The 21,009-nt window shown below is 39.9% G+C and overlaps 1 protein-coding gene across 1 annotated transcript in view; it reads left to right on the forward strand.

Annotated features, from left to right (window-relative positions):
• Nucleotides 1–21,009, forward strand: part of Ccdc148 (coiled-coil domain containing 148) — a 173,518-nt gene that overhangs the window by 96,936 nt on the left and 55,573 nt on the right. The window contains exon 11 of the mRNA XM_051184658.1: nucleotides 8,138–8,256. Coding sequence (XP_051040615.1) covers nucleotides 8,138–8,256 — 119 coding nt within the window. The remainder of the gene's footprint in view (nucleotides 1–8,137; nucleotides 8,257–21,009) is intronic.

Genomic DNA, 21,009 nt, shown 5'->3' on the forward strand with positions numbered 1-21,009 from the left:
CAGGAGTTTGAACATATATTGAAAGGAAGAATGACCTATCCTATAGGCAGCATTTTTAATAAAAGTTTTGTATAAATCATTTTAAAAGTACATGACATAAAATTAAATCATGATTCCATGAAGTGTTTCTAAAGAACGTGAACATGATGTCTTTCGCAAAGTGGCACATAGGGATAGTGCTACTCAACTATAGACAAGATCAATACTTTATATAGTATGTTGTCATTGGTCTTGATAAAAGAAGATAGTTTGAAAAATTCATGGATGAATAATAGCCACACTTCTTGGATGCACTTTCTTTGCCTAAATTTAAAAAGTAAATTTTTATAATTAACAAAGTATGTTACATCTGTTGTAAAAATATGGAAAAGCATATAAAATACTTTGAAAAACTCCCAAATTGCATCACCCCCAAAATAAAGATTTAACAGTAATGGTCTTAAACATTACTACATACATAAATGTATTATTTTAGATTATTTCCCCCTATTTGTCAATATTTGTGTATTTCCCCCTTTTCCTATTAGGTTTTTTATTGCTTGTGCAGTGTTTTATCAAATAGTTCTTTGACAATCTAACAATTTGGGATATTTCCCTTGTTGCAATTCTTTTCATTCTTTTAAGACTGTAGTGGGCATATCTATATATAGAGCTTTGTCAAGTTCCTTGCTTGTTACACTTTAAAAGCTTATTTCTTAGTAATGAACGTCTCTGCAAGTTTTCTAATTACTAAAAAATTTATAATTATTTATGTGTGTATACATATATGCACACATGTATTCCATAGCACACATGTATAGGTCGCATGCATTCTGTGGCACACATGTAGAGGTCAGATGACAACTTATGGGAACTGGTTCACTCCTCCCATCATGTGAAGCGGAGGTCATCAGAATAGGTGGCAATTGCCCTTGTCCATTGGTCCTGCTTCTGTATTGTTATCTCATACTATTATTCAGGGGAAAATGTATGACAATTTATTTTCTTACTAGCCAGGGATGATTGTAGCTGAATGTCTGAAATAGTTAAGTTTAGGGTAAGGGAGCTTATCAGAAATATGAGCAATTTTAATTCTGGCCTGAAAGAGATCCATGAAGTTCAAATAACCAGGCAGTGTAGTTGTAAAATTGGCTTCCTCATTTGCATACCAAAGATCTGGCTTTGGTTTCCTTACTTATTGGAGAGTTTTGCACAATGAATGTCTTGCAAATTAATCACCAAAACCCCTTTAAAATTTAAATTTCATTTTGATAGGGTGTATATGTATGTGTTTGTGTGTGGACTTGTACATGGGTGAACACAGGTTCCTGGGGAATCCAGAAGAGGATGTCAGATGCCCTGGCACCAGTTATAGGTGGTCATGAGCCACTTGGCATGATAATGTTCACAAGTAAACTGGGATCCTCTGTTAAGAGCAGCAAGTAGTCTTAACTGCTGGGCCATCTATCTCTCCAACCCTATGCTAGTTTTTTTTATATTCAGAAATTTAAGCCAGTCTTGAGTTGAATCACAAAGTATAGGAGAGATAACATTGACTGGAAGATTTTGAGAGTAAGAGTGGCGAAGTGTTCATCTCTCACATAAAATAGCTTGATTTGGCTCTCCCAAACAACCTGACTCAGAGAAGTATCAGGTATGCATAGTCTTGGGATTTAATACCTCCCCATGACATTATAAATCAGGTCAGTGATTGGTAAGGGCTTGTATTGAGCTCAATGACAAGATACTGTATAAGGTATTAATCTTGTCTATAGTTGTATAACACTATCCCTTTCAGATATATTGGAATTTATATGAGCAAAACCCAGAAAAGCATTTTCTTCAATGCTCCCTGACTGCATTATATTTCATTGCATCAGTTTAGTAGATGAGTTGTTGTGGAATATTGTTTTAAGTTTGTGACGATGTGTTACACTTGTTTATGTTGTGGACTATTACTTTAATTATATAAAATTGTGTTGCATTTGTTTATGTCACATTTGTTCAATGATATAAAGGTGTGTTACATTTATTTGTGCTGTATTTGTTTAATTATGTAAAGATGTGTTGTATTTATTTTATTTTGCCTGCCTAATGCACCGGAATGGTCTAATAAAAAGCTGAATGGGCAAGAGTTAGGCAGGAGAGGAATAGATGGGGCTAGTGGGCAGAGAGAGTAAATAGGAGGAGGAATCTAGGCTCTGTAGAGAAGAAGGAGGAGATAAATAGGGAGAAAAAGAGGGAGATGCCTGGGGCCAGAAGCCAGGTAGCCATCAGCCAGACAGGAGAAGCAGTGAAAATAGGACATACGGAAAGAAAGGAAGGGAAGAAGGGGGAGAGAGAGGGAGGGAGGAAGGGAGAGAGGGAGGAAGAAAAGAAGGGGAGGAAGAAGGAAGGAAGGACAGATGTAGATGAAGAGAAACAGGTTAATTTAAGCCATAAGAGCTAATGGGACAGGCATAAGATAAGGCTGAGCGTTCATAACTAATAAGAAATCTCTGTGTCATGATTTGGGAGCTGTTTGGTGGCCCAAAAGAAAAAGAAAGCCTGGTACAATGAATCTCTTCCATTTTCCTCCTGAAAGATGATGCTGATACAAAAATGCCCCTGTGTAAGAAATGTCCATTGCCTTCCAGAAGGTCATAAATTATGTGACAATGCAGAGGCAGTTGTACTATTATAGTTGTTAAATTAACAGAAAAAATTAAAGTAAAAAGTGGATATGTTTATTATGATATCAAGACAGGTTTTTATATATGATAATGTTACATTTTTATATGGAGCTGCATTTTGCAGGTCAAAAGGAGACAGGATGGCTGTAAGTTGAAAGGAGCTATCTAAGTAAATTAGACACCAGAAGATGAAATCAGTTTGCCTTGTCTTAATGCTTTGATGGGAAAGAGTCTGGATATTTTAACCTTTGTGTATCCCATCATCTGTGTGTCTGGTTAAGTATTATGACCTCCTGCTGCAAAGTTACTACATTTCTGGAGATGATAACTCAGGAACACGGTGCAGAAGTCTGTTTGTTTAAAGATTCAATATCATACAGATAGCTTGAAATTAGAGGCCAGCTCTTTTCCTATGATAATGCCTTCCTTCTAAGCTTCTGCTTTCTATCTGTATGTAAGAAAGTCTTATTTCATGGTGGATTTCATGGCTGTTTGACACTCGTCTAAGTTTGTTTTAGGGTAAACGCTGATGTATCCTTGGAGCATAAACACCATGTTTTCTAGTCGGGTTGTTAATAAGAAACAAATTGTCTTGGAGATTGCTAAGGGAAGATAGGACATAAAAATGATCTAAGTGTTTTAGGAAAAAATAGTATTACATTTGGGTACATAAATCTATGCAGAGACTATTTCCCCTGGTGTGGGTCTACTAAAATGACAGATGTGGGACTGTGGATCTGCATCCAGGTTAAATTGGCACTCACAGGAAGAGAACAAGACAGTGAGAACTTGTTTTATTTTGGTAGAAACTTCCATGTCCAAGTAAGAACTTGGCATTCAATTTATCACTTATATTAACTGTCTGAACAGCCATCACTGGAATGTTTTAAAGATTACACAAGAAGTCTAAAACTCAGTGCATTTAGGTTGTGTGTCTCAGCAAATATCTCAAAGGTCTAGTTAAACGTCCTTAGCCAGGATTTTGATTTGAAGCTTGCAGAGACAATAATTCTTGATCCACACTTTCTGCTCCTATTAACTGATGAGAAGTGAATGGAACTATTCTTGGGGAAGTACTTAGTTCAGACTTCCCCCATCCTACAAATAAAACCACTGGCCCCGTTCCCATCCACAACTGTTATTCTTGGGCCAAAGACCAGGATAAGTGTCCACTCATCTAACACTGACCATCTAAACTCTAGTATATGTCAGACATGAGATAAGCTACTAGGAATACAATGCTAAATGATGAAGGTTCATATAGGAAACGTAATGCCAAGAAAACAAATACTGCTTTATTGGGTACAGCTTGCCATATCTAGGGGAAGAGAAAGGTGCCAAGCCAGGTTTCCCAATCAAAAAGCCAGGGCAGCACAATCCCAGGCATATAGCAAAGGCTCCCATAGGCCAGAAACAATCCTGGAAAGTGCCATGTAAAAGAATCAAGGAGAGAGGCATTTTTTTCTCCGTAGTCTTGGATATCAAATATTTTCCAGCAAATAGATGCATAATTTGGGCCTCCAAGTCTGAGTTTTCCCTACAGCAGTTCACACCTCCAGATGCCTGTTGTCTCCACTTGGAGGTGTTCTAGGCATATCAAGATAAACATGCTCAAAATTCACCTTCTGCTTGTCCTTCTTTTCCAAGCCCGTAATGGACCCACTCTTTCATCCTAGTTACTTTGCTTCAATCTCACAGTTGCTAAAGCAAAATGCTAGGACTCATTGCTTGCTCTTTATTCCAGGCCTTGAATATGCAAAAACTCCTCAACAAATATGCTGATTCTACACCCAAGCATGCCTCACTCCTACACTACACTCCAGCTCTTAGTCCAAGTGACCATTGTTGCCTTACATTTCTATTTGATCTCCTTACTTCTCTGCTCTCCATTCTCCATTTAACAGGCAGAGCCATCCTTTTACATCCAGAGTCAGACCTTGCCACTGCTTGATTGAAACTCCTCATTTCTGAGTCCTGTTTTATTCATCTAGACCCCCCTCCCCAGAAGCTTTCCAGTTTGGCTTCTTATATTGGCTTATCTACCAATTGTAGTCTCCTAGATTTACCTGCCAATTCTAATTCAGTCTGCTCCCAATTCCCAGAACACAGGAGTTCTTTCCTGGCCAATACTATTGAGCCCACAGCTTCCTCATCCTCTGGTCTCTAGCTCCTCCATGACTGTCTCGTGCTCATCTTTCAATCTTTCCTTCTAATGTCCTGTTGAAAGCATCTGAAAATGCCATCTGATAAAGCCACCCAAATTATTCTGAATTATCACCCTACTTATTTCCCCTTTAGGAATTAACAAGATATGTAATGACTTGTTCATTCATTTATTTCTTTACTGTGTCTCTCCTCTACTAAGTCCTAATTTTATGATAATTGCTATAAATACCATATCCTAAGTTAATAAATAGTATAGTATATGGATGGCTCCAGGCATGTCCTTAATAAATATTTATTGGACAAATGAGTGCCAAAGCCAATAATGTTTTAACAATAGACATAAAGGTTAATAGAACATATGGATATATCAATTATTGATGAAAAATGGAAAGGATTGTTTGATCTGATCCCTTGTAAGTCATCAGTGAAGGCAAGAAGTTTGCCTGGATCATTACTGATATATTTGGATTTATGACTGGCCTAGAATTGCTCTGCCTTTCCCTGTTGCTTGATAAGTCTCTCCCCTGTAGAAGGCAGAGGTAAGAATGCTGTGAGCGAGGAATAACATTGATGCAAACATGGAAAGCAGTAAATGCCTCAGCTGCTTTAATGAAAAAGAACCTTGAAATGCTCTGCCATCTTAGTAGTTTAAAAATAGCCTTCCTTAAAATTTTAACTGGACAGATATGTGTTTAATTGTATTGCAGAGAAAGAAGCAGCACAGAGAATTGATGTGGAATGTAAAGAGGGGCAGATGGTGGAGTAGGGAGATTTAAGGATGGAAAACAGCACCAGGGATAAGGGTCTCTCTGAGTCTCTGGAGCATATACTTATGGCCACTGAAGGAAGGGCAGATCTTCCTCTCCATTGTGGGATATTAAGGAAGGTTAGAGCTTCCATGTGTCCTGTGAAAAGTGGGAAATCCAGGTAGGTAAAGAGCGGAACATAGAATGCTGTTGAGACATTGGGAACTACTGGCCAAGAATTCATTAAAAAAATAATTGTCACTGAAGTTCCCACCAAAGCCATGAATCTGGTACTTGTTCATACAGTTGCATCACTAATCAAATGGTTATTAAGTACAGGCTATGTTCTAGAAGACACTCGGAAGTACTAAGATTATTAAATCACATGTTTGGCAATCATGAGAGGGAGAGGATAGACTAGCTAGCAAAGCTTCATGTTGAGGTCCAAACAACTTTGCTGAGCTAGAACTCAGGAGCCAGTTCTTCTCAAAGAGTCTATTTCCATATAATTTAAGATTTTAGGGATAGAACACCAATGATAATTAAATGCTGAAGCAGGACACAGTTCTTTAGAAGTCTTGTAACTGTCAGAATAACAGGTTGAATGGAAATTCAAATGTGTAGAGGCAGAGGTTATGACTCTGAGGGTGTCTGAATTCTTGACGAGGACCTAGCGGTGACCTGGACAAGAACAGGCAGAGGGTGCTATATTCAGACAATATGAAAGTGGAAAATAGGAATTGCTTGTGAGGAAGATATGAGAGTGTTCTTGGCGTCATAGTAACAAATGAAAATCACCCCCAGAATGCTGTGTCAGAGAGTGGGCGTGTCTTCCAAGGATTCCAGTTACAGCAGGAAGGGTGCTCTGAAGTGGGAAGCTGGGAGCAAACTTTCAGATTGAGACACTGAGTTTCCCGGGCCCTGGTCAGGCTTAAGCACTGTAAATGAGTGAGAAGGGGGAGGAAGAAGAAAGGAAGAAGAGAGGAGAGGTGGGAGGAGAGGACAAGGGCAAGTGGAAGAGAAGGAAGAGTAGAAGCATGGAGGGAAGAAAGGAAGAATGAAGGGAGGGAAGGGTGACATCATACTCTCTGATCTGCACACAGCAAAGGACCAAGTAGTGTGGGAGATCAGAGCGCTTCAGCAGCCTGTCGGCAGGAGGAGCTCTGCTCTTCCAGGCCAACGCCAAGAGTAAGCACAAGTCATGGGGGTCAACCCAGGGGGACGTTCTCTTACATCTCAAATGTGTGCTTTTTCAAACTTGGTTTTGAAGTAGCAGCACCCACCACCTTGATAATGAGAGGCATTTATTACAAAGCAAAACAAAACCCCAAGATAATGCAGAGAAGTATAAAGGTCACTTATACTCATAATGGAGATGATATAACTATTATCCTGCCTGGCACTTGGGTTTTTCTGGCATTTATCACAAGGACTATACTACTGCACCCCCCCCCCGGGCCATCTCCTCCCTCTCCCTCCATCTTTGTTGTTGGCATCTTTCTGGTTTCTCTCTTTAAACTCCAACTTGAGTCTTGTTGGTTGGGTACTACCTTACACCACATTCCCTTGCAGCTGCAGCATTGCTCTAGCTGTGGCCAGAAGCTTCTGGTGCCTTTCAAGAGGCTCCCAGGGCAGAGACCATGCCACTAGGGCCCCAGGGAAACCACTTCACTTTCCATACCAAACTGGGAAGCTAAGGTGAGGCTAGCCAGTCACCCTGCAGACTGATGCCTGTCCCTACTGAGGTGCCACTCTGTCTTTCACTATCAAAACCCAATGTCTTGAGCCAGCAGTATGACAGCCTAGAGTAGAGGGGCTTTTATTGACTTGAGTTGTCTGAGCACACAATGGAACCCTGAAATGGTTTGGCTCCCTGCAAATAACACTTAGAGCTTGCTTCCATTGAGAGAAGCAAAGCCAGCTCAGGAAGAGCACTGCTCTCCACTTTTGTGAACCCAAGAAGCACGACCTTTATTTTACCACATAGGTCGAGATTTCGCTTTACCACAACCGTGTTAATTTTTTCTTTGCCTCCTTCCTCCCACCCATCTCCTGCCACTTCCCGGGGACCATAAAACTCTCAACATCCTGCTGTCCATTAGCATAAATAAACCTGTGCTTTTACGGTAAAAATAGTTTTTAATGCTATATTTTTTAAAGACTGCATTACCATAAGAGGATAAAAATACTCCTGGATAACAGGTAGGTTATATTCTTCAGAGGCAGTAGGCAGTAACATGCTTTTTTTTTTTTTTTTTTTTTTTTTTTTTTTGTGGTTCCCTGAGAGTCAATGATTCCAACCATGGATTAAAAGCTAGGTCTCAGCACTCAGCACACATTACATTTCCACCTCAGAATCGGTTAAGCTGTGAGCTTTCCACAGACTTGTGCCTTTACATTTTCATTAATTTTATTTTTCTGTTGCCAATATTTTATAGGCAGTTCTAAAACCCAATCCAAAAAAAAAAAAAAAAATGCCATTCCAATCCGATCTTTGCTATATGAGCAACTGGTTATTTACCCCTCCATTTTATCTAATGTTAACTTTAATTTGGTGTAACATTTATACAACAGATAAGGAAATACTGGGCCGAGAAACAACAGAAGTGGCAAGAAATGGAACTGAGAGATGTGCAGCGTCTAGAAGAACTCAAGGCATTAATGGCTGAACAGTCCGTGAAAGACAGAGAAAGGTAAGGGAGGGGTTTGAGAGGTTTGAGACGGAGACGGTGAATAGGGAAAGCACCTTCTGTAATACATTCGGAAAAGTGATATCACAGCCAGGGTCTTTCACACCGAATGTTGCCATTTAATATTTATATCTACAAATGGATAAAATGATTTCTGTAACGTAGTTTAAACTCTTACTTTCATACTTAAACCTCCAGTTTTCCAGTGTGTTCCTTTGATGGCTTCCTAGTTAAAGATCTCACAGAGGATTTTATGGCAACCGATTGCTCACTGTGTGCATGAAATGATACTGGCAGCTGCTGTGACTTAATATTTTGACCCAGGAGGAGAAAGCCATTATTTTAATAAGAAAGGAGTCTACTTACTGTGACTGGGGCTGCAAAAGACAATCCACAATTATATAGAGCTGCCTGGAATGTTCCAAGGAACTCACCATTGCTACATATGAAAATGTGCTCTAGACTTTCCTACAATTATGTAACTGCAGAACTGGGAAGAACATTTGAGATAATGAGCTCAGTCTTCTTATTTTATGAGTTACACCAAGAGATTAAAACTATGTTTTTTAAAGATTACTGTATCAGTGCCAAAAAGAAAACAGTAAAAATCCTGGTAATCTGCAAAGGAAAATCTAAACTATAAAGAGCTGTATTTCTATCCGGAAACCCCTGTTACATAACTGGATCAAGTGGACACTAAGGAAGTCCCTAGGGCTGAGGAACAATTCCTATGGAAGAAGAAGTTGGAATTGGAGCCTGTTGCTGGAGTCATCGGTGCTCTTTATCCTTTCTACATCCTGGGTCATCATCACATAGTTTTGGGGGTATCTCAGCACTTAACAGTTGAGTGTGAAACTCAGGATGTAGCAAAACCTGAGCTCAAGGTCACGAGGTCAAACAACCAAAAGGCAAACTGAAAGTGAAGGTCAAGGTGGCTACCATGGGACAGACTGCACATGCAGTGGTTCAGAAAGACGTTAATGGGAGCCTCCAAATAGCAGTGCACCAAAGGGCAATGCAAAGGCAGTGGTCAGGAGGCCGGTCGGGACATTTAAGCTCCCCCAGGAAATGAAAGAGAGCCACAGGAACTTGAGGGGGTGTGAAAAGCAGAACAGATGTGGAGTTCCAGCATTTGGGACACGCTTCTAATAGAACATCTCTCATAGCAGGGAGCTTCTCTGATTACAGAGCCGTTTGCAGTCTTCCTGTCCTAGTAATTATCAAGATTAGCTGATTCAGAGCTTCAGCTGAAAAGAAGAGAAAGAAAATCAGATTAGCACGTATTACATAACAGGAAAAAATAGCCATATTACAGCATAGCAAAAGGACCGAGGACCAGGAGCTGTAGCTCAGGATTTTATTCTTAACTCAGCTTTGAATAGAGTACGACCTTGGGAACATCAGTTGTTTACCTTCCACAAGGCTCCATGTTGCCTATTGGAAAACATGGGAAGGCTGAAAAGCTGACCACTCTTTACATACAATATGTAATCTCCTTTGATGAAATAATGCAGATTTAAATAGTTGTAAAGCCAATCCTTGTATACCAGTGGTAAATCACCAAGGAAGTGCTTTCCAATATGATATATCCAAGCTATAATTCTCTGTGAAAACCAAAACCAAACAACAACAAAATCTATGTTGCTTTGTGGGCTGGGGATGCAACAGCACTGGAATAAGGCTTGAGTGGCATCTATAGAGTCCTGGGTTCGATCCCAAACATCACCAAAAACAGGTATGATGGCACATGCCTATAATCTGAGCACTTGAATTGGAGACAGGAGGATCAGAAGCTCAAGGTCATCCTTAGGTACATAGCATACCTGCCTCAAAAAAATGATGAAAATAGAAACATAATTCCCATTCTGTGTTTTGAGATGCAGTCTAACCCATAAAAACCTTTCATTTCTGACAATGACCAGAAGCTATATTCTTCTGTGGCCATTCTGTCACTAAGAAATATGGCAGATAGGTTAAATTTCTTTCTCTAAAATATAATACAATAAAAATCTTGTTGGATATTTTAACCTTAGGAACCTTACTCACACTACATTAAGAAGGCATAAATATTAGCTTTCAGACTTGTCAGCATGGTTTGCAGATGCGTCCTTGGGAGTTTGAAAACTGCTCATTTACTTATTTCTGCTTTGGAGATGGAAGATGAAGGTTCATGGAAGTAGCACATTCATCAACAAATTGATGAGTGGAGAACATGAAGCTTTCACTTTGCAGTTAAAAGTAGTGGCATGTTGAAGGTTTCATGAGGCTTGACATAGCAAAAAGACAACCACATCCATATCGTATTTTATTCAAATTATTTTGTCAAAGCCTCCACCAGCTTTCTGTGTCCCAATTCCCCATTGGCAACATGTTCTTGAGCTTGAGGGAGAAGACTCCAGAACTAGGGTGTGGCCACGAGAGCCTTGACTCTGTCTTTCACAAATAGTGTCTCTGCGCTTTAGTTTGTCATTTGTACAGTGAACAAATAAACAGCACCTACTTCAAATGATTAAAAGTATCAAATCAATATTGACTGCAACTCACTGCCTGAAACATAGAACATAAGAGCATTCATTGTAAGTGATTTGCACAAACTGACTTTTCTAATGACAAGATGCTTCTAATGCACTTTTGTCAGCCAGGTGGTGGTGACGCACACCTTTAATCCCAGCACTCTGGAAGCAGAGGCTGGTGGATCTCTGTGAGTTCCAGGCCAGCCTGTTATACAGTTAGAGTTACACAGAGAGAAAACCTGTCTCAAAAAAAAAAAAAAAAAAAAAAAAAAAAAAAAAAAGCAAGAAAATTCCCCAACAAACAAAAACCCCAAAACAAAACAAAAACAAAAACAGTCTCTAATGCAGTTTTGTTCAAATATTTAAATTTTAAAATATTTAAAAACATGTAGCAATGAAGCCATTCTTACAGAAATGAAACCACTTGTATTAATGTAAGCTGCTTCTTGATGCCCATCCTCACGAAATTGTCTTATCTTGAATCCATTGCTATTATATTCTGTTTTACAAAGCACATACATGTTGTCTATATGTACCCAGGCAAAAATACAAATGTAAGAAAACCAAGCAATCCTTCTACTGCAAAACGTAGTACCATTGTGTTAGCCAGCTAGAGCTGTTGAGAAAAAATGTATTCACTGGAAGGTTTGGAAATCTGAGGATTCTGATGAAGACCCCCTCTCCAGCCTCCAGAAAGCAGCCCTCTCATGGAGACTCACTTCACTGGCTGGGAGAGACAAGTTCTTTGATGTCTTTTCCTAGAAGGGCACCCATGCCCTTGTAAAAAGCTTCACCCTTTCCCAAAACCCTAGAAATGAAGATGTACACATATGAATTTGGAACTGACATGTTCAACATAACCATCTGAAAGAAACAAAATGTGTTTGTCTAATTGAAGGTTGTCTGTTACTTGGCTGCTGCTAGCAAAGAATATCATTGGAGCACTTATAAAAGGTGCCCAGTTTGACAGTGAAGTGTCTTCAGCTCCTGCTGCAGGACAAACTAGAAAAAGGTTGTCCTCCTGAACCACCACACACAAAGGCAAAACCCCAAGCAACCTTCGCATGATCCATGGTGATCCTCAAATCAGAGAGAGAGAGAGAGAGAGAGAGAGAGAGGGAGGGAGGGAGGGAGGGAGGGAGGGAGGGAGGGAGGGAGAGAGAGAGAGAGAGAGAGAGAGAGCGCATATGTAGGCATATGTAGCCATCTGGGATTTTTATTCATGAATGATGTAAGCTAACTGTCTGACTTCCTCTTTTTTCCCCCTAATTTGATGGCTAACTATTTCAGAACCAATTGATGATGATTCATTCTTAACCTTTGATTGGATATGCCACTTTTATTACATATCACATTTCTAATTATACTTTTATGTTCATATGGACTCTTTATTAGATTAAATAAAAGCTGATCTCTATTCATGCTTCTGCATGGACACCATGCTCTTCAATCACTCTCTTGCACTGTCTAATAGGACAAGTATTCTCAAAAATAACTAGTCTTATGTCAATTTTTCTTGACAAATTCTGTTAACTTTTTGTATTAAAATAATGTTAAGAAAATCTGATATATCCACAAAATTTAATCTCCAATCTAGAAACATGTTGACAAAATAGCTTTCTGGTCCTTTCTTCTCTCAGGTCCTTAAAATTTTTTTTTTCCAGTGAAAGTTTAGAAATTACCTCCATTGAGGTAATTTCAACTTCTTTTAGGTGAGAAGAAAAAAGTCCGCCATAAGATAGCAGCCATGGGGGTATAGGGGTGTGAAGATTGGGGTGTTTATGAAGTATTGAAGTTAATTAACTTTGGGAACTCATGTTACTGAAGATGAAGTCAGAGAAATAAACCTGACCTTGCCTATAGTTGACATTGTTTTGTGGTAGTTTTAGTATCTTTTATTTATACATAATATAGCTATACAATCTGCTTTGATCATAGCCAACCCAACTCTGTGTTCTCATGCCCAACACCTCACCATGTTCTCTTACTCTCTCTCCCTCTTTCTGTGTGTGTGTGTGTGTGTGTGTGTGTGTGTGTGTGTGCGTGCGCGCGTGCGCACACGCATGTGCGCACATGTCTGCTAAGACTGCTGACTGACCTTGTTGGCAGGTGGCTAAAAGGTTTTGCTTATTTGTTTTTTGTTCATTGGTTGTTTCTCTCTTTAACTTAAGCAGCCTTTAATGAGAACTGTGTATGAAACACCTCTACTTCTCCATCTTCCCAGTCATTTCAATCATTTCTCCTTTGTATTTGTCCTTCTCCTTTCCTACTTGTCGAGACTTGGTTTTCCTTTCCAGGATCTTTATTTATTTGGTCTTTGTCAGCTTTAGCCTGGTGAATGCCCACATGGACAGTTGTTTATTGGTTTTTGATTTATTTTGTTTTTGTCCCTTGGGTTGAAAGCTTTAGTTCTTTTGTTTTTAATTTCTTATTTTATAGTCCATTTCTTTGCCTGTAATCTTTCATATATGTCTTTGGCCAATATTCTGTAAAATTTGAAATGATATTTTTCACTATCTTATTTCTAAGAAGCTTTCATTTATTTTCTACTTTCCATGGCCTTTCATAAAAAAGTACGAAGTTCTAGAATACTTTATTGGAAGTCAATAAACCCAGCTATATTTTTTTAAAACATTTACCTGAAGAACAATTGACATATCAGAAAGGTCCCCTATTTTAAGTGTATGCTGCAGTGGTCTTTCAGTATGTTTATAGAGTCATGCCATCATGGTGACAGCTTGTCAGTAATTTCCGATACACCGTACAATCTCTCCTGATCCCTTGCTTTAGTGTCTGTACCACTCCCAGCCACAAACAACCACTAATCTATTTCTGCCACAATAAATTTGCCTTTCCTGGACATTTTAGACAAATGGAATGCATCTGGGCTCTTTTCCTTAGCATAATGTTTTTGAGGTTCATCTGTGTATCATCAATTTCTACTTTTTATTGTTGAAGATTATTTTGCTTTGATTCTACCTTCTGTTTTTCACAGCAATGTATTTTCCTATGATAAGATAAATATTAACATAAGTATTATTTTTTAAATCATTATTCAAAGCTTATATACAATATATCAGGGTCTAAAGATCAATTGCTCACTTGCTGTATCCTCCCTAACCCCATTTGAAGAGTAGGGGGTCCTTGACTTCTTAATAACTGTTCTCAGTTTCTTCATTAGACCCCCAAATACAGGGTAGGGAAGAGAAAAGGAAACTTTTCCATTAACATTCCCTCCAGAGCTGGGAGGTGGCTCAGGGGTGTTAGCTGCAGGAGTGTGAACACCTGAGGTTGGATCTCTGGAATCCCCTTTCAAGCCAAACGCTTGACATCTGCAAAACCATGAACAAAATACTGGCAGGACACTAGAGATGACCCTGTTGTCAGGGTCACAGGTGAGCCAGCCCTGAGAGCAGGGGAACTGACCCCCCCCATATGCTCCCTACAGCAATCTGGGCAGAGGGTCCTACACCTTGCCTGGTCAGAACAGTAGATCTGGCCCTGGCAAATGAGTGAGGGGAACCCAGATCTGAGGTCCTGAGAGCAGAACTGGCTCTGCTCCTTGCTGCCTACAGCAGCTAGCTGAGGCAGTGCCAGAGAGCCCACCCCAGTAATGGCCACTAGGGAAAGCTGTCAACATATCTACCACCCAGGCCCTGAACTAGGGCTATGAGTTGGCCTACACCAACATGCACCAAATCTATGAAATGTTGGAGCATGTACAGAGGATGAACCTATGGATCCAAAACAACAGGATATCCAAGAGGAACCCCAACGAGAGCCCATTATCAGTGGTGTAGTAGAAACCAGAGGCCTAGAGCCAGACCAATGACTCATGGCAATGAACACTTATGAGAAAAGATGAATGGACCAAAGGGTAAACTGTGTGTCTCAACAGGCCACACTCCTCCTCCTTCCTCCTCCTTCTCCTCTTCCTCCTCCTCTTCTTCTATTTTGTTTGTTTTGCTTGGCTTTTATTTTTCTTTTAAATCTGGTTTTATTTGGGGGTTGCAAGGATGCAGGGTGACAGGGAGATAAGTGGGAAAGGAATGCATGATGCAAAATCCACAAAGAATCAATAAAAGCAAAAGAAAAAAAGAAAAAAAATTCTAGAGGCAGGAGAGTCTCTGGAAGATCACAGACTAGTCTGCCTAGAATAAACAGTGAACAAAAGACCAAGTCTAAACAAGATGAGAGGAGAGGACCAGTATTCAAGGTTTCTCTTTGATGTCCACAAGTGCACCATGGTACCTACACATCTGTATCCATGTACAGGCATGCACGCACAAATATATTTTTTTAAAAAGTGTCTCAAATTCTCATTACAGATCAATGCCACTTCATATGATATTTTTTAGGGGAACACAAACTGCAATATCTATTAGTAATAAAGTGGCCTCCTCCAAATGGAGGGTTGGATGGAATGACTGACTGATGTGTGTGTTCTGACTCTCCTAATTACCTCAGTGTCCAGTCTCTTTCCAGGGTGCAAAACAATGGCGAATATGTAATCATAACATCCTGGTGTCCACCTAAAATATGAAAAGCATGTGGAATTGGTTTTAATAATATATTCTACTTAATTCAATAACTACCCCCAAACATTGCAGTTTCAATATATCACCAACATAAAAATCACTGATGAGATATTCTACAGTCTTTTCCTCATTTTAAGTATTTAACATCTGGAGTGCATTTTATACTTTGAGTGCACTTAAATTAAAACCGGTCACATTTCAGCTGCAGAATCGCCTCTGTCATCAGTGACTGCCTTTGGATGAGAAAAGGACATGTGCAGTCAAACCTGGTGGTCTCCTGGTGGAGTAGAGCTGGGTGGCAGCTGCCGGTTGACTGCCTGCCTTAGAATATTGATATTCCATTTGGTACACACTCTGAACCTTGCTTCTGTTTGCTCATCCTCCTGCATCTTTCTGGGTCTTCTCTGCCCTAGCCATGATTCCCTTTAAGTCTATTTTCCTTATGGAATCTGCTGGTGACATAACCAGTCTCACTCATCCTTAATGTGCAAACTCACCTGTTACCACAGTCCATGCATGGATAGCACCTGTGTCCCTGATAGTCCCTCTTGCATCTTTCTCCTTCCAGAACCTGCCGGCTCCTGGTTTTTGCAGAAACTTGTTTGTGCTAATAAGACCTTCAAACCCTGAGAAATAAATGTTTCCTCACACTTTCTGAACAACTCACCCTGTTGCTGTGTCCTGTAGGACATGGCACATGCTAAATGCAGGGCTTCTCTGGAGTCACTATTCTAGAGAAGTGAGGAACGAGTCTTGTGCTGTTGGCTTTTCCATAGCTGCCTCAGCACTTTTTTTTCATCCCCACCATCCCAGCAGGTTCACTAAGGAGCAGAATGTGGTGGACCTGGCATAGAAACTAGTCAACATTGCTCTTTCTACCAGTGGAATGGCTCATGGGAAATGTCATTTCCAGGAAAAATCAACATATGAAGTTAATATTTTCTAAATGTTTAATATATAATTAAAGGAAGTACATCAGATACTTTCTTGGACATCTCAAGTCCCTTGTCTTTCTGGGACTCCCCAGCTGCCCATGCATTTTGCGAGATCCCTGCTCCTCTTGACTCTTTTTCCTTCAGACATCCCAAATCTGGGATTTCTCACCATCCCATAGCTAGAAACAGCCCTGCTCCCCCATGGAATGCCCCAAGCCCACCATCTTTCCAGGACTCATCTCCTATTTTGCAGTACTCATGTAACTTGATTTTGAGACAGAGCCCTCACTTTCTCCCCCTCAGGCCACTCTGTAAGGAGTACAGGTTTTTTCCTCCTGCTGCCACTCTTGTCCCGTCACCGCGCCTGCCCCAATTAACACACAGAGACTCTTTATTTGATATGATGCTATTGGCCAGGTGCCAGTTTCTTATCGGTAGCTCTGTCTTAATTATTAACCCATTTCTATGTATTTCCACGTGGTCTTACCGAGAGCAGAGGAATGGCGGTTCTGTTCTCTCCAGGCTCTCCATCCTGACTCCTCCTTACTACTTCCTCTTTCCTCCTTGTCTCCTAGTCCCTCCTATCTTCCTTTCCTATTGGCCAACAGTGCTTTTTATTCATTAACCAGTATGAGAAACATATATACATAATGGCATCTCCCATCACCACTCTATCACCACCACCCCAGCACTTGCTCCCCTCTCTTTGTGGGAATCTGCTTCTTACTTTGCAGGTGGAACTGCAATCATCCTTTTCCTCCGGTATTCTAAGTTTGCCATCTGAGGACCTGTAGCCATTGTCTGCTTACCCTGCAGAGGGAGCCCTTACTTACCCTGCCCAATAGCATAAAATCCATATCATTGGAAAAACCTATGCTGGACCTGTATCCATTGCCTGTACCATCTAAGGACATGTATCCATTGTCTCCTCACCCTACAGAGGGAGTGCTCACCTACTCTGCCCTCCAACATATCATCCACATCATTGGAAAAGCCATGCTCTCAGAAGCTACACCTTCCTCTAGCTCAGCTGGAGGCAAGCAACCCAGAGACTCCATCTGTGAATCAGAACAGAGTGGTTACAGCCTGAGTTTCAGGCATCTCCTAGCTAATCCAAAACCAACCACATCAAGGAAACAGCAGACACAGATCCACAATCCTGTTCCAAACAGGTGAACTAGAAACACTTGTCAAATTCACAGCCACCAGCTTAACTCTAGGTGCCCAAGTCATCAGAAAAAGACAAGTGGCACAAAAAACATTAAGACTGTACATTCTCCCAGACTGCCAGTTCTGTAATAACTGTGAGAACAACTTAGACGAAGCATAAGACATGGAATTCAAAAGAACAATTACGAACATAGTCAAAGAGATTGAGCATGAATAAATGCCTGCGTGAACTTAAAGAGGACAGGAAGAGAATCCTGATTGAAGCCCAAGGAAATAAAACACAAAGAGCAGCTGAATGAAATAAGGAGGGCAATTCAGGATATGAAAATATAATGCAGAAGAGAGATAGAAATGCTAAAGGAAACTCAAAGTGAAATGTAGCCAGAAATGAAAAATTCAACAAGTAAAATAAAAAGATCAGTGAAAATATCAAAGGATAACCTTATCAATAGAACGAATCACATGAAAAATAGGAAAATGAGTAGATAGCACCTGATGACAAAGTAGAGTTCAGAAAAATGCTGTATTTTTTAATGCATGCACAGATTACACAGTATCTATGAGACACCATGAAAATACCAATGCTATGAATTATAGGCATAGAAAGAGGAAAAGAAACCCAGGTCAAAGGCATAGAAAACAAATATTTTCAAAAGAAATCATAGAAGAAAATATCCCAAATCTAGGGAAAGAGATGCTTTGGTACAAGAGGTACCTTACTGACAAATAGAAAGGAATAGAAAGCAACTCTTCATGCAATATTATAAATTAAATACTAAAAACTAAGTATTCAAAACAGAAAAAAAGTTGTTAGAAGTTATAAGAGATAAGTCTAAGTCATACGTACTTATTTCTTAATTAAAACTTTAATTAAAAGCCAGAAGGTTTTTAAAGCTTGGAGCAATGTGCCTCAAATCCTCAAAGACCACAGGGACCATCCCGTGGTATTTTACCTTGCAAAACTATGTGTCACAAGTGAAGGTGAAAGGAAAACTTTTCATGAATATCAGGCTAAAGAAACTTCTGACCACTATGCCAACCAACTCCACAGTGAATACTAGAAGGGGTACTTCAGACTGAAGAGGAAGATGGTCATACATAAGAGGTTATAGGACAATATGAAATGATACCAGGATAGTTGCTATACAAAACACAGCAAAACAAACAAATGCCACAAATAAAAACGGCAGCAATTAGTTCACATCTCTCAGTAATAACTGTGGATGCTAATGACCTCAATTCTGTCATCCAATGACACAGTCTAGCCTACCGGATTAGGAAACAGAGTCCATCCTTTTGTTGTTCACAAAAAGGAGCACCTCACTTTTAAGGCTAAACACTAGCTTAAAGTGAGAAGATGGGAAACCGTATTTTAAGCAAAGAGTGCCATGGGGGGGGGAGTTGCCTTTTTACTAACTGACAAAACAGGCTTCAAGACAAAACTAGAAGAGATAAAGAGGGTGTCTTAGTTAGGGGTTCTATTGCTGTGAAGAGACACCATGACCACAGCAACTCTTATAAGGAAAACATTTAATTGCCGGGTCTTGCTTACACTTGCAGAGGTATAGTCTATTATCATCATGACAGGGAGCAAGCAGACATGGTGCTAGAGGAATAGCTGAGAGTCCTACATCTTTCAGGCAACAGGAAATCAACTGACGCACTGGGCAGTATCCTGAGCATGGGAAACATCAAAGCCTACCCCACAGTGACACATTTCCTCCAATAAGGCCATTTCCACTCCAACATTGCCATGCCTCCTAATAGTGCTGCCCCCTGGGAAATTATGGGGCCCAATTACATTCAAACTACTGCAAAGGGACACTTGATTCTGGTCAAGGGAACAATCCCCCACATGGACACTGCAATTCTAAACGTATACATACCTAACTCAGGTGCACTGATATTCATAAAACAAATACTACTTGGCATGAAGCCACAGGTTAAACCCAAACACTAATAATAGGCTTCAACACTCCACTTTCACCAGCAGACAGATTATCCAAACAATAAACAGAGAAACATCAGAGTTAAATGACATTGTAGACCAAATTCACCCAGCAGAAATCCACCGAAACATGACAGAAGTCACAGCATTCACAGCAACACATGGAAGTGTCCCTAAAATAGACTGCACACTGGCTCACCAAGGCAGTATCATAAAATTTAGGAAAATGAAGTAAGTCTATGAATTACATCTGACCACAGGGGAGTAGAGCCGAAGATCCTTAGCAACAGAAACTGCACAGACTCATGGAGAGTATAATCAACACACTGTTGGCTGACAAATGGGTCCTTGAATATGTGAAGAAGGAAATTTTAAAAATCTTGGAAGAAAATGAAAATATAATATACAAGAATGCTCTGAAATACAATAAAAGCAGCTATAAATGGGACTTTCATAGCTGTAGGAGCTCACATTCGAAGGACTGAGAGAACTCAGACAACAGTAGAGCATCGAAGAATGTGGGGAAAACCTGATCAAACCAAAGGGCAAAGCAGACATAAAGCATAACAAAGACCAGGGCAGAAATGAATGAAATTGAAGCTTTAAGAATCAATGAAACAAGCCTGGTTTTGGTAGTGCACACTTTTAATCCTAGCCACATGGAGGCAGATGCAGGCAGATTTCTGTGAGTTCGAGGCCAGCCTGATCTCCAGGACAGCCAGAATTACATAGTGAGACCCTGTCTCAACCAACCAACCAACCAACCAACCAACTAACCCACCCACCCACCCACCACAAAAGAAGCAGTGAAACAAAGAGTTGGTATTTTAAAAAGATGAATGGTTGATAAGTCATTAACCAAATTAACCAAAAAGGAAGACCCAAATTAACAAAATTAGAAACTAACCGAGAGACATCCCACAGGTGCCAATCATATTTAACCATAAGGTCATAACCATAAAACCTATATTCCACTAAGTTGGAAAATCTAGACTGCTGCTGACCCACAAGATGAGATCAACAACTTACCACATCTGTTACAAACAAGGAAATTGAAGCTGTAATTTTAAAGAAAGAAAAGTCTTCCAGCTAAAAGAAGTTCAGGTCCAGATGGAACCACAACAGAATTCTGCCATATAGTTAAACAACTACAAACAATACTTCCAAATCCTTTTAGGAAGCCAATATCACCACTATGCTAAAACCAGACAAAAACACAACAAAAGAAAACTATGGACCACATTGCTGATGAACAAAAGTTTAAATAATCTCAATAAATACTTGACAGCTGAATATGCACAAACACATTAAACATCTTCAACATGATCAAGTTGACTTTATCTCAGAGATGCAGGAATTATTCAATATACATGAATCCAGGAACTTAAATCCAGAAATCATATGATCATGTCCATAGATGCTCAAAAGGCCCTTGACAAAATCCAGTATCCCTTCGTGATAAAAGTCCTAGAAACAGTAGGGTTGACAAGAAAATACTTCAACATAATAAAGGCTATATATGACAAACATATGCTATTTGGAGAAAACCTTGAAGCAATCCTTTTAAGATCAGGAACAAGACAGGGCTGTCCACTGTCTTTACCTCTATTCAATGTAATGTTCAAAGTCTTAGCTAGAAAAATAAGGCAAAA

The sequence above is a fragment of the Phodopus roborovskii genome, unplaced genomic scaffold, assembly GCF_943737965.1.
Source record: "Phodopus roborovskii unplaced genomic scaffold, PHOROB, whole genome shotgun sequence".
NCBI classification, from domain to species: domain Eukaryota; kingdom Metazoa; phylum Chordata; class Mammalia; order Rodentia; family Cricetidae; genus Phodopus; species Phodopus roborovskii.